Source organism: Pan paniscus, chromosome 16 (assembly GCF_029289425.2).
Source record: "Pan paniscus chromosome 16, NHGRI_mPanPan1-v2.0_pri, whole genome shotgun sequence".
Taxonomy (NCBI): Eukaryota; Metazoa; Chordata; class Mammalia; order Primates; family Hominidae; genus Pan; species Pan paniscus.
This window is the reverse complement of record NC_073265.2, coordinates 38,098,438-38,112,872: the sequence shown is the minus strand read 5'-3', so window position 1 is coordinate 38,112,872 and position 14,435 is coordinate 38,098,438. Positions and strand designations below refer to the sequence as shown.

Sequence of the window (14,435 nt, the reverse complement as noted above, 5' to 3'; positions counted from 1 at the left end):
CCCTACTGCACCATTTCTGGACCACAGCAAAAGGAGAGGGGCTTTGAAGCTAGGGAGCCTGCAACTGAGCAAGAAGCAAATCTGTTTAAACTGAGGGAGTAGAAGAATACTTTTGCCACTCTGTGACATTATTGGTCTTTTTATTGTACTCTTTCCTCTTCTAATCTTCCATATGTTTTGATGAAAGGTTAGAAGAGGATGGAGTATGACTTTCATAATGGTTAAACATCAGTCATGTCAAGAAAGCAGGGGGAACATACACAGACCTTGTTCTTACTCAGAATGTATTACCTTCTTTTCTGGAAAGCATTTTTTAAAGAAAAGATTATATCCTTCAGGAACGAACCAATACAATTCAGTTTAACCATTGATTGTTTTCTATCCACCACATTTAGTTTTCACCTGTAATTGAGGAATAAAATGTAGAGTCATAAATGATAGGACAGTAACCTAGAAACCCAAGAAAGATATAGAGGATGCTAAAAACTAAATCTGGCAGCTGATACCATGGTAGTTTTCATTTGTTTTAAACTTTTTGCTAAATATTCAATGGGGGAGAAATAATTGTATATCCTAAAAGGAAGTAAAGTTCTGAAGTTACTCTGTAATCATTGCTTCATTTACTGGCATCTAAAGTATTTAAGCAGGTTCTTCCTCTTGGGTGTTGGTGTAACTTACCTGTGTATAAAATATATAGCTAAATGTTATTTAAATTAGCCAATTCTTAAAAACACCTCAATAATTACTTGTCTTCACATTGGCTGCCAATGACCCAAAGTATTTAAGCATGTCAAACCAAGACATGCTTTTTTATTTTTTTATTTTTATTTTTTTGAGATGGCGTCTTACTCTTGTCACTCAGGCTGGAGTGCAGTGGCACGATCTTGGCTCATGAAGCATATGGAAGAAAAGCAGCCTTTACAGGATTTCAAACCCTTGTTTTCTAATTAATGGATATTCAATTTCCCCTTTAAGCTTTACTACTTCCTCATCTTTTAGCCTGGGGTATAGTTATTTTCAAATAACTATTATATATTAGTTCCATGATGCTGCCATTTTTAAAAGTAAACCAAATGTTAAGAGTTCCACCTTTTCCCCAAGAAATTCCACAGATGCCTAATTGTGAATTCCCATTAGCAAACAAGGGACATACAAGGTGTCTGGTGCTTAGCAGCTGCTATCTGAGCCCAAGAGCCTATCTGGACTCTTTTCCATCCAGCCTTGTAATCTGGCCTCAATAGCAACACCAAGGATGGTGGCTGGCAGGGAGGGTCAACTGAATCCAGGCTGAAAAATACCAGCACTTTCTCTTCTTCCTAGCTCAGTCATCCATGAAGGAACTCAAATACTTTTCTTAAGAGATTTAAAGTAGTGTTTATACATGTAGTGTGAAAAATAATTATTGGCATTTGCCCTAAATTTCTCAAGGGTTGTCATCATGTTAGAATTGGTGCGCAAACACTCATTTACTCAAGGCATGCCCTGAATGATTTCTGTTATTGTTCTCCAGAATCTTAATTTTTTTCATACTCTCTTCATGTGCCTTTAGTTCTTTAAACTGACCAAACCACTGTTCCTATAAAAAACAAACATTAAATAATTTGTGGCCACTATGGGAAAGTTTGTACCTGCTGCATTGAGAGCACCTCTGTGCTCTCTAAAGCTGGTGAGAAAGCCTGTTGATTCTAATTTAAAGTAGAAATCTGGCGGCGGTGCCATGGCTTGGTTGGTTAAAGCACCTGTCTAGTAAAATAGAAGTCTGGAGCCACCCTAAGCATTGGCATTAGAAATCATCTCTATGAAGTTTTACCATCAGGTCAGGGAGGCAGTATTATGTACTGCCAGGCTTTGGAGTCAAGTAGACGTGACTTATTTAAACTCCCTAAACTCCAGAGTCCTCATATGTAAATGGAGGATAATCCCTATTGCCTGACAGTGTTGTGGGAATTAAGTGAAATGATACATGGTTAGTGTTAGCGCAGTTCCTGGCACACAGTCACAAGAAGTAACTACTACCACAATTGCTAACACATACCCATATTTGTTTTAGGATATTAACTGAGATCGTTTACAGCTTCACAGCGAACTGTGTACAAGGGTAGGAAGCTGACTTAAAAGTCCCTGAGGTCCAACATAGTAATCTTTCTACAAGATTTCCCCCAAAATTTCAAAAATAATGAATAGTCTTCTCATCTCTTGGCCTTTGCTCACCCTCATTTTTACTCTCTTTGCAAAAACAGTTGTTTTCCATCCGTCAGCCCTGAAAACAGTTGTTGGTAATGCCTCTATAACTATATATACTTTCTCCACTTAAAAAATGCATTGTGAGTATGTCAAAAATTAAATACATTTAAACATATTTTCCCCTGCTATTTGTGCTTTACTTTTAGCATTCTGTAAATTCTCCCAAATGTTTACAGCTATAGAATTTTAGAACTATGCCAATGTTGGAGGCTGTTTTGAAAATGAGAAAACTGAGGTCTGGAGAGGTCTCAGCCTCTTTCCCATAATTGGACCTACCAGACAGCATGGCTGGCATCAGACCACCTCTTCACTTGAATAAGAGTGGCAAAGTCCCCAGCAATTGTGGCTTTCCTTCTAAATTCATATAAAACAAAGCCCAAGGATATGGCCTTATTTATTTAGAGGATATTTAAAACCTTTTTTCTTTTTGCGTAAGAGAAATTTACTCAGGTATGTGTTATTATTTTCTTTAATTGCCCAAGACGAGTTATGCTGACCCTGAGATCCACTTCCTGTGTGATTCATTGTGGGTTATTAAGTGATTATCCTTGAGGGTATTACAAACATGGGCTTTTATTTCCTGCCAGTTGATTGCATCTTCCCTCTAGAGAGTCATACTTCTAATCTGCAAACGGCATTGTGTGTATTTTTTCCCGAGAACTTAGATAACAAAAAGCATCTTTAATTATTAAAACCTTATCATTCATCAGCTTACTGTTTTCAATAAAAGCTGGAATTACCAAGTAGCGTTTTGTTGGTTTGTTTTTACGAAGTCAGCAGTGCATCTCTTTTTGAACTTCTTAAGTTTTTCAGGGGTTCTCTTTTTTTTAAAATGATTTTTCTTTTCTGTATATTGATCAAATAAATTCCTTGTATTTTCACTTTATTATCCCTTAAGTTAACTTACACTGCATACAAGCAAGCTAACAACCACAAAATCCAACATGTCTCTTTAGTCAACTTACTTTCTGATGTATGTGGTATATGTTTGGACAACAGGAGATCATGATACCCTATCTTAGTTTATGTCACTTTTGTGATTGCATAATCCCTGATATTTCAACTTTCAACCTAGGACAGCATCATAGTCTCTAGCCATTTTTAAAGAATATGTCCTAACATGTTCCCTATCTGCTTTCTCTTTTATTCTTAATGACAGTCTGCCTCTAAATTTTTAATTTTCCAATTCTTTCCCCAAGGGACAGAGAACATGGACTCCATAATTGTTAAACTATATGGTGTATATTTGTTTATGTTCCCTTTTACAATGCTTTTCTTGTCTCTTTAAATAAAAAACATTTGTATTTAAGTCCTTGCCTCAGTATCATGTCCAAAATATATGTTTCTTTCAACAGTACAGTTCATCCGTTTTAAATACAGTCATTTTCCCTTTTTTATAGGATACTACAGACTATGTTGCCTACGTAGCTAAAGATCCAGTTAATCAACGAGGTATGGAAAGCAACTTACAGATTTTTTAAAGAGCTGGTATATACCAACTCTAAAAAGTAACCAACAGTTATTTTCAATGTACAGAGTGATGACTATCACTAGGGTGCTATACTGGATTCTAGAAATATTATGCAAATTTGAGTTGGAAATAAATTGCCCTGTTAGCAGAGCAAAGTAGAAAAACTATGTAGATGAAATTTAAATCATTTTAAAGATCCACAAACCAAAGGCTTAGCTATCAAAAGAGAAGCTATTATGGTTATGATAGAGGGGGCTGGCTGTCACATCCCCACTGGACAAATGAATTACATGTAAGATCAAAGCCAGTGAGGAGTGAGGTTATTGGCCTGCATTGGCTTTGGTGTGTGTGTGTGTCTGTGTGTGTGTCTGTGTGTCTGTGTACTTGCTGTTCAAGAGCCTGTATTATCTCTTTGAATGCTTGACTTCATCATATGGATTTCAGCTTAAATGCCTCTTCTTCAGAGACCTTCTTTGATAGCACCTCCTGTCTCCAGTAGCATTTCCTACCTTGCTGCATCACAACACTTATTTCTCTTTTCATTAACACTCCACATTTCTATTATAGGTTAGTGCAAAAGTAATCACAGTTTGCCATTGCTTTTAATGGCAAAAACTGCAATTACCTTTGCACCAACCTAATATTTTATTTACTCACATATTGCACTTGTTTGTATGTTTAATGTGTCCTTTCTACTAGGCTAAAATCTTCATGAGGGCAGGAACCTGTTTCTCTTACTCGCTGTTGTTCCCTAGCACTCACCATGATGCCTAGCATATAGGCGATACTCAAAAACTATTTTATTGAATGACTGAGTGAATGGAAGAGTGATTTGATGGGAATTCTTGTTTCAGGATTTAGCAAGGTCACATGGTTAGTATTGCTTCTCATCCCTAACGCTGGGACATTCAGACTCCTCTTAGGGAGAAGTGTTAGGTTCCTCCTTAACTAGAACGTATTGGTTGGGCCACATCCTCTGCTGTCCCAGGGATGGAGTTTGCCCCCAAACATTTATTAAGTGGACATGGAATAGGACTTGAAAATTTAGAGAGCTATAAGACACCGAGGTGGAAATGTACATGGAATGTTGGGGAGTAAATAAATAGAACACCCTGGACCTCACAATGTAAAAGCGTAAAAGGCATCTATAGGACAGACACGAGAGAGCTAATGAGTAGGGACTTAATCCCATGGGCAGATGGGTGGAGAGTACTGTTTACAAAGTAGAGTTTAGACAGATTGGTTTGGCAGCAGGATGTAGTAGATGGATTCAGGGAGAAACTTAAGGCAAGGATATCCATTTGGAAGCTATTGTGATTGTCAGAAATGAAATGATGAAGCCCAGCTGCTGGCACAGAGCCTGGCACATAGTAGATCCTCAGCAAATGTTTGCCAAAAGAATGTGGCAGCAAAAAGATGAAAAGGAAGGAACAGAGGATAAACAGTATGAAATACTCCATTAAAACTGACCCACTCTAAACTAAATAAGAAGAATGAATCATGGTCAAAGAGTGTGCAGGAGAGACAGGAACTAGTGAATGGGGCAGTGGGAATGTAGGAACAGGGCACAACAAAGGATACCAGAAAAGGGCAACTTCTTCTCATCCCTGCCTGAACGTCCCTAAATAATAACTGCTTGCTATTTCTGGGAAGGCCTCTGAACAACAACACTTTTTGTCTTAACATGGAAATGACAGGGTGAAAGGAAGAAAAAAATACATCAGGAAATCTAGATGTTTAGTAACTTTGCCATCAGTCACAGAATATCTCTGGGCATGTAAATGATGGTGAAGAGTTCAAAGATTAATGTTGTTGCTAAGGGTAATGGCCAAGAAGGATCCACATGCCTGCAAAGCTCTCCCCTTGCTTAAGTGAAACAGGAGAGGCAGAGAAAATTATGATGCAGCACATTCACTTTAAAGCCCCTGTTCTGGTGCCTGAGTCATTTGTCAGAGCTGAGCTGCTTGAAGAGGACCCCTGGGGATCCTGGCATGGGGATTTTGAGAAGGCATTCATGAGAACTGTTGAGCGAGGTCCTGGATGGGAGGTGAGGGACAGAAACAGTCCAAATCAAGGTTTCAGTTTTTTCTTTCTTTAGCCATCAGCCTGTGTATAGGAAATAAGATTGATGCTGGAGTCAGAAAGACTGGGTTGGAATCGTGATTATTTCATCATATCACTGTACGATGTGAGGCAGATTGTTTCACCACCTCAAACCTTGATTTCCTTATCTTTTAAGTGGGAATAATAACATCTGCGTAACACATGGGAAGCATAGTTTTCTTTCCTCCCGTATTACATCTTTCTTTCCTATAGGAAAATGGGTGTGTCCAAGAAGATAACTTAGTAACATAGGGCAGTTTTCTTGGCTTTAAAAGTTAATATGTCTCTGTCACCTCTTCCTCCTTTTCTGATCTCCTCGTTCTTTCTCATATAGCTTGGCTATAAAAATCCTGTGAGAAGACACTGTGTTCTCAACATACCTCCTCCTTGCACACAGTCCTCTAGTGCTAAATCTTTTCCCCCGACCTGAGCCCTTGGACTGACAGTGCCCGCAAAGAGGCGATGACACAGCTTTTGAATACACAAATAATTATTAATGATTATGGAAGGAAAATCCCACCATGGTATTATCATTTAGTAAGAGGGAGAAACATAATCCATAAGATGTGCATAGAGAAAGAGGGATGCCTAGAGAACAGTGCCTAAAACGTAGTAGATGCTTGGGATTTGTGGAGTAAGTCAAAAAAGACACAGGTGAAAGAGCAGTGTAATGAGAGCTTACAGCCAAGTGTTTGCAGGTTGTGTGAATGTGCGTGTAAAGGCGGGGTTGCAGAGAAAGGAAAGAGTGGAAGTAGGGGTCCCACAGCTGAAAAGATAGACCAGAGACAGATTGTGGGGGGACTTTGAATACTGGCCAGGAGGTCACTGGAGCCATCAAATATTTTGAGCTTTAAAAATATTATTATGTTTTGCTATTCTGAAATTACTAAATGATCATTTTTCTGGCAGTTGTGTCTTTAAAAGTGGTATTGGAGGCCGGGCGCGGTGGCTCACGCCTGTAATGCCAGCACTGTGGGAGGCCGAGGCGGGCGGATCACGAGGTCAGGAGATGGAGACCATCCTGGCTAACACGGTGAAACCCCGTCTCTACTAAAAATACAAAAAATTAGCTGGGTGTGGTGGTGGGCACCTGTAGTCCCAGCTACTCGGGAGGCTGAGGCAGGAGAATGGTGTGAACCCAGGAGGCGGAGCTTGCAGTGAGCCAAGATCACGCCACTGCACTCCAGCCTGGGCGACAGAGCAAGACTCTGTCTCAAAAAAAAAAGAAAGTGGTATTGGTATTGGAAAGCAGAAAAGCCACCTGGAATGATAGAATTCAATTTAGAGGACATCTCATTAGTCGCGGGCAGCAGTGTAATGTTCTAAATGGCACTGGAGGAGGAAGGAACAGTTTGGATCAAATTGTGAACTAATAGTACTTGATGACTATTTAGATATTTAGATTGATGGAGAAATAGGAATCAGATGTTCCTGAGGATTTAATGAGATATCATATGCAATGCAAATATTTCAATACCTGGCTTATAGCACCTAGGCAATAAATGGTAGCTATTATTACTATTCTGTGTGATGTGGAGTGATGTTGCCACTAAAGAAACAGAAATTCTCATAAATAGAAGAAACAAACAAATAATCTAGTAAAAAAAATAGGCAAAGAAAAATGGCTACCATTTATTGCATGCTTACTATGTGCCGGGCATTTTCAGTACTCCATCTGCATTATCTCATTTCATCCTCACAGCAGCCCTAGGGAGTATGTAAACATATCATTCCTTTTTTTAAATAGAAGAAAACACTGGAGGTGAGAAAAATAAGGCGGTTTTCCTAAGATTACCCAGCCATTAAGTGGATGGACAGATTCTACGTCCTGAGCACACAAAAGAACATGGCAAGGCACCAAGAAACATTTGAAAAATAAAAAAGTTTAGCCTCACTAGCAATCAAAGACACACAAATTATAATTAGACATCATATTTCATCTCCAAATTTCAAACATTGAAAAAAGATAAAATGTGGTTTAGAGTAGTAGTTATTCTTGAACACTGCTGATAAAGAGTTTAGATTCAAACATTTTAAAGAGCAATTTGATCATTTGCATCAAACATCTTAAAAGTGTAAATGCCTTTGAACCAGTAGTTTTATTTCTGAGGAAATAATTAGGATATGTACAAAGATTAAGCAATATAGATCATTTTTGTATATTATTTATATCATAAGACAAAATTAATTTAGTATTCATAAGTAGCAAATTAAATAAACTCATAGAATGTACTATGGTGCAGCAATTAAAGCTAATAGTAGAAAAATAAGTAATTACATGGGAAAAATATTCACAATGCTGTTAATGCAAAAAACATTATGAAGATTGTGTATAGTATAATCCCAGGTGACTTTTCTGGGTAGATACGCATTATAAAAAGATAGGAAAGGCATATGGCAAAATGTTCCTAGTGGTTATTGAGATAACCACTGGATAGTGAAATTTTCTGTAATTTTTATTTCTTCTTGGTGCCTTTTTGTTTTCTAAAACTCTTACAGTGAATATTTATTACATTTATAAAAAGAAAAAATATCCAAAACCTTTGAATAAATGTTTTAAAATAATGAAGTCAGAAAGATGATGTTATAAAATTAACTAGCAAGTTTGGTTCATCCAGGAGAAAATGGCAGACAAGAGAAGCCCAGAGAGTAGGTCTGGGGCTGGGGGTGGGGCTGGCAGGGAGGGGAGGGAGGCAGGCCAGGCCTGCAGGTGCAGAAAAAAACTGCAACTTCTTAGCAGAACCTAGAAAGAAGAGGGCTAAGGATGTCAGGGAGTGGGAGAAGCCACAGGAGACAGTGACTTGCCTAAGGAGTAGTCAGGGGACGGGAGGAAGTCAAGAAATGAGTATTACCTAACAGAGGGGAAGAGCAAGGTTCTTCTGAAGGAGACATCTCAGATGGTCACACACTGAAAAGGAGTTAAGGGGCATGAGGGTGGGAAGATGCTATTTCGCCCAGCAATTAACAGGCCACTGGTCACTCTGGAAAGCTCAATTTCTGTACACCTATAAAAGCAGGAGCCAGATTGCAGGGATGAGGAGGAGAGTATGGTTGACACGAAGTGGAGATGAGCAGAGGAGACTGGGCTTCATGCTGACAATCCTGAAGCTTCCCACTCTTCCTTTTGCTTGATTCGCTTTTAGCATTAGTGCATTTAAATCAGGGCAGTTTCCACTTTTTCCATCTTGGCTAGGACCCTTTAGTGAACTCTTCATTTTATCAAAGGCCTTTTCTATAGAAAAGGTTAAGCTCCAGTAAGAATGTTTTGAGTTTAGTTAGTGATTAATACACCCTGCTTCTGTAATTGCTGTAAATGAGGAAATCCACATTGTCTTACTCCAAATGTGTGGCAGTCCAGGAATGTTTTAATATTTTCCCTGAATCTAGTCTGTGAATGGGACTGGACTGCTTGGACCACCTGGATATAGGAAGGCCATGCTTCTGGGTCTCTGAAGAAAGTTAAAAAAAAAAAAAAAAACCCAAAACCAGTAAAACCAACTTAAATTAATCCACTTATTTTTATTTATGTTTATAGTTATAAAGTATGTGTACGACTGTCCTGGTGGTATTAATTAGCTATGAACTGAATACTGGCTTGCCTCTTTGAGGTTGTTTCTTCCTAAAGTATGGAGGACTCCCTGCTTTGATCCCATAGCACCATCTGGTGGTTGACCTGAAAAGCTGAACTTTTGAATTTCTAGTTTTCTAAGTATAAAAGGAAAAGACAGAAACAAAACAAAAAAACTGTTTATTAAAAACAAATATAAAAGTAGTAAAGAAGTGTCTGTTATCCTTTAATAATAGTTGTAATCCTCTTGTTTATGACTACCTAATTCAATAACCAAATAAAAAAGACAGATGAATATGTATCTCAGGTTCTTTTGAATCTTAGTGTAGTACTTGATACCCAGGGCTGGAAGTGTGAGCCCATCCTGCTACAGGTGGGATGAAAAAAATCCAGACTTTCATCTGATTCCAGACATGGGAAGCAAAGCTCAGGCCTTGGTAACAAAGTTACCATATCCCTGAAAAGGCACCCTCTTTTTTGTGACTTGGCTCTTTTTATATATAGTTACTTGTCTTTCTTCTTTCCCTTTAGCTGAAAATTGGGCAATTCTTGGCCAAGCTTTTGGAATTGGTTTTAATCCTGGGAAATGGGCATATTTATATGTGATTCAAGGCCCACCTCTATCCTGTCCCATGACCAACCTAAAAAAGACCATTTCCATAGAGCAACATAGCATGTCTATGAGAGGCAACAATGGAACTGTGAAAGTACATGTGCTCCCTGAAGGTGGTGAGACTGGGCAGAACATCTGCATGAGGTCAGTCTGTTTGTCTGCTGTTGCATCTTACCTGGAGACAGACAGACACCACTGTTTGTTCTTTTATTTTTGTCCAGTCTTCTCAAGCTGGGTGTGTTGGGGCATGCCTGTAGTCCCAGCTGCTTGGGAGGCTGAAGCAGGAGGATCACTTGAGCCCAGGAGTTCAAGTCCAGTCTGAGCAACGTAGTGAGACACCTGTCTCTATAATAAATAAAGTAATATGGTAGTAATAGGCTAATCCAAAGAAAAGCAGAAAATTATGTTGATAGCATCAGCCTATGAACAGGACCCAAACCTCAAAGCATCAGAATCAGAAAAGTTGAGATAAATAAGACATTCTAGAGGTACGCCAGAAGCGTTAGAGGCTGGTTGATGTGTCTGATTGATTCATTCATTTCTGTGTACCTACGTGCCGCCCTGTTCCTCAGAGACTTTGAGCTTACGTGACAGAGGAAGAATAGGATTTCTATAAAACAAAAAGGGACTTCAAAGATGACTCAGGGCATTGTCTTGGCAGACAAGGACCTTGCCATAAAGTGGCTTGTTCAAGGTCACATAAGTAGTGGCATAATTGGAACTTGAACTCAGATCTGAATCTTTTCACGGAGTTCTTTTAAACATCCTATTCTCTCATCGCCCTCACTGGAAGTACAATTTAGCTTTTCTTATTTATTTATTTAGGCTTAAGTATCCTGCTTCTCTCATTATCTTCCTCCTCTTCATCTCTCAACATCTCCTCAATCCTAAGAAAAAATAAAATCGCAAAAATTGTTGTTTCCATTTTGATATGACTTTCTATTTTGACTTCATTTTTATTTTTGTTTATTATTATTATTTTTATTTTTGAGATGGAGTTTCACTCGTCGCCCAGACTGGAGTGCAATGGCGCCATCTTGGCCCACTGCAACCTCTGCCTCCCAGGTTCAAGTGATTTTCCTGTCTCAGCCTCCCAAGTAACTGGGATTACAGGCACCTGCCACCATGCCCAGCCAATTTTTTTGTATTTTTAGTAGATACGGGGTTTCACCATGTTGGCCATGAACTCCTGACCTCAAGTGATCCACCTGCCTCAGCCTCCCAAAGTACTGGGATTACAGGTGTGAGCCACTGCACCTGGCCTTGACTTCATTTTTAATTGGACTGGGAATTTATGAGATTAAAAACAAAAGGATTACCTTTTCTTTAAAAAAAAAAAAAGTATTTATTTGGTTAGGTTGCTAGCATATTAGTGTTAGGAGATATTTTATCATTTAAGCCATACTTGATATTATGTAAGCTCTCTCTCTCTTTCTTCCTTTCTTTCTTTTTTAGAGACAGGGTCTTGCTATGTTGCCTAGGCTGGGGTGCAGTGGCTATTCACAGGTGTGATCACAGTACACTAGAGCCTGCAACCCCTGGCCTCAAGTGAACCTCTCTCCTCCCTCCTTTAAGCCTCCCAAGTATCTGGGACTAGTGAATTACCTTTTCTTATAATGTAACACAGCTTCTCATGGCTCAACTGGAGGATACATCTCCAAGGGTACTTTTTAGGTCTCAGGATATGAGGCCTGACTAGCAAGGAGGAGACTATTTCCACAAATCACCTAAGAAATAATTTATATCACCCAGTAGCTATAAGAACATGTCCCATTGCAGGGACTCACTGCAATTCTCACTTCAAAAAACTCAAAGACAATTTCATACAGTAGAACTATTCATATGATTCAGAGAAATCAGTATTTATTCATTCAACAAATATGTTTAGAGCATTTTCTATCTGTTGGTCACTATGTAAAGCTACTGTGGAGAAAGATGTAGGAACAATATAAAATGGCAGTCTAAAGATAGACCAAATATTTTCCTTTGGTAGGAAAGATATAAATTTATAGATATTCTTAACTGGGTTTCAAAACTGGAATTAGCTCCTAAGTCTATTTCAGGATCCAATTTGTACTTTAAAGGGGCAACTTTATAAGAATGAAGATTTGACACCTTAGCATTGTTTGATTTAGTAATACCACCACACCACCATCACACACACACACACACCTTTCAAATGTGTTCAGACAAAATTTTTAAATAAAAGTCAAATTAGTTTTGGAATGAGAATATCTCAGATTCCTTGAGGTGATTATTAACATAAGGCTAAGAAACACTGTTATAGGTTCTGTTATAACTTACTGTTATCAGCTCTACAAATTCTGTTAGATGTGAATGTATCACCTTTTACTTCAAATAAATATGAATTTTTTCCAAGACAATGCAAAGCATAAAATCATGCTTCCAAGTTAGCATAGTTAAACCAGTCCATAAAGACGGTTGTCTCTCCTCTCCTCAGATATCCCTTTTAGTAATGTGTTCCAGGTTTGTTATCAAAATGCTGAGACCCAAGATACTTTCCCTGGTATTTAATCTGATTCTCCATGCACTCCTTTAAGCCCATTGCGTCTCCCCTGCTTTCCGTTTCTCAGAAAATAGGTGACAATTTTTACAACACTCTTGTGTATATTAAACTGTTATTGGACTTTTCCTCATCTCTCAATTCTTCTGGTTATCCCAATGTTCCTTTGTAAAAATTCGTCATGAGATTTATTGCCTCTGTCTTTAAGTCATCCTTAGGACTCTTTCTAGGTCACCATTAGGAAACTTCCATCAATTATATCTTCATATTGCAAGGCCATATTCTAACCAAGGCAGGAATGATGTTACATATGGTAGGGAGATTAATTTACAGTCCCTAACCACAAGCTCCTCCTTTCAGTGGCAGCAGCAGATTTGCTTACTCATTTGTGATAGTCGGATGCCTACCCGCACCCTAACTTGTTTATTTTTGTGTGAAAACTAGCGCCTTCCTGGTAACTGTGCCTCAGAAAAAGTATCTAATTTAAACTCTCATGTCTTCTGGTAATGACACCTTCACCCAGTGCTGATTTTGATGCTTATTGAAGACACTTTTTTAGTGGGATTTCAAATATGGGGATTGCTGTGCTTTTCAGTGCTTTATAATAGCAATGACAGGGAAAAGGGGTGGCGGCGGGGTGGGGGGCGTATTCCAAAGCCCCTATCTTTACCAACAGCTCATTCCCCACTTTTGGAAGGGATTTGGAAAGTCGTATTTTTTCAATCTTCCCTAACATACCATGCAAAGATGACAAATATGAAACCTCAAACTTCGCCCTCAGTGTAGATTAGTGCCCTAAGCATAATCTATATTGAATTCAAGAGCTAGCAGTTAAACATTAGTCACATTATTAGTCAAATCAGTGTACTTTTATAAAAATGTGGCCCCCAAATCCCTGCCTTGAGCGCCCGGTTTGTAAGTGTTGGATATATTTTGATGTAAAATTTGAATCTTTCTTCTCTTTGATTCATGTGAAATGTGAAGCATTCTTTATACCATTTCATGGCTGCAGAGAGCTTGTAGTCCTGCTCCCTTTTATTCAATTATCAGTTCATGGTTTTGAAGTACTTTGATTTTATGTAATCTTCTCTTTCTAAAAATTTATTATAATATTATTTTTTGTATGTCCTCTTGCAGCCTGTCACATATTGGAATGCCACAATGGAATGGCCCAAGACGTCATAAGTACCATAGGGCAGGCTTTTGAACTCCGGTTTAAACAGTACTTGAAAAATCCTTCTTTGAATACTTCTTGTGAAAGGTCAGCCAAGAGTTTTATAATAATTTGACAATATATATATATGTGCGTTTATCTGTATATATTTATTTGTGTGTGTATATATAACATTAATGTGGCATTTTAAAATGAACTAATAAAATTAGTAATTTTTTCTTACAAATAGACACAGTCTCAGTACAAAATAATATTTTCATTCCATTCATATTTATCCAGTTATATCCTCTTGCTTTGTAACAAGATTAAAAGAGATCCCTTCTCACTAAAAGTAAGAATAGATTATCTCTGTTATTCTAGCACTATAAAGAGCTTTGAATTAATTAATTGAAATCAAAATAATAAACATCAATAAACTTCTCAGATTTGTTTCAACCCCAGATCCTTTACATATCAGTTAAAACAACAAAAACAGCAAGAACAAAGAGCAAAATAAGAATCAAATGTCTCTTGTAGAAATTCCTGTCAGTTGGTTTGCAATGTAAATAGATAGGCTTCAGCTAAACTGTGGTTAGAGTGGAACACGGTGGGACCCAAGGATTTGGTTGTTCTAAGGCACAGAAAGTCTGCAATGAAAGCTGAACCCTTTCAGGCCTGTCAGACTCCACCAAGTGTGGAATGCAGTGATGCCTCTGGCTCACACAATTCATGCCGGAGAAACAAAACTCTTGGGTACTT

The 14,435-nt window shown here is 38.3% G+C and overlaps 1 protein-coding gene across 4 annotated transcripts in view; it reads left to right on the top strand.

Moving 5' to 3' along the window:
• Positions 1-14,435, top strand: part of SHC4 (SHC adaptor protein 4) — a 159,848-nt gene that overhangs the window by 113,786 nt on the left and 31,627 nt on the right. For all 4 annotated transcript variants that reach the window (XM_055098722.2, XM_055098721.2, XM_055098720.2 and 1 more), the window contains 2 exons: positions 3,645-3,696; positions 13,661-13,784. In XM_055098722.2, coding sequence (XP_054954697.1) covers positions 3,645-3,696; positions 13,661-13,784 — 176 coding nt within the window. The remainder of the gene's footprint in view (positions 1-3,644; positions 3,697-13,660; positions 13,785-14,435) is intronic.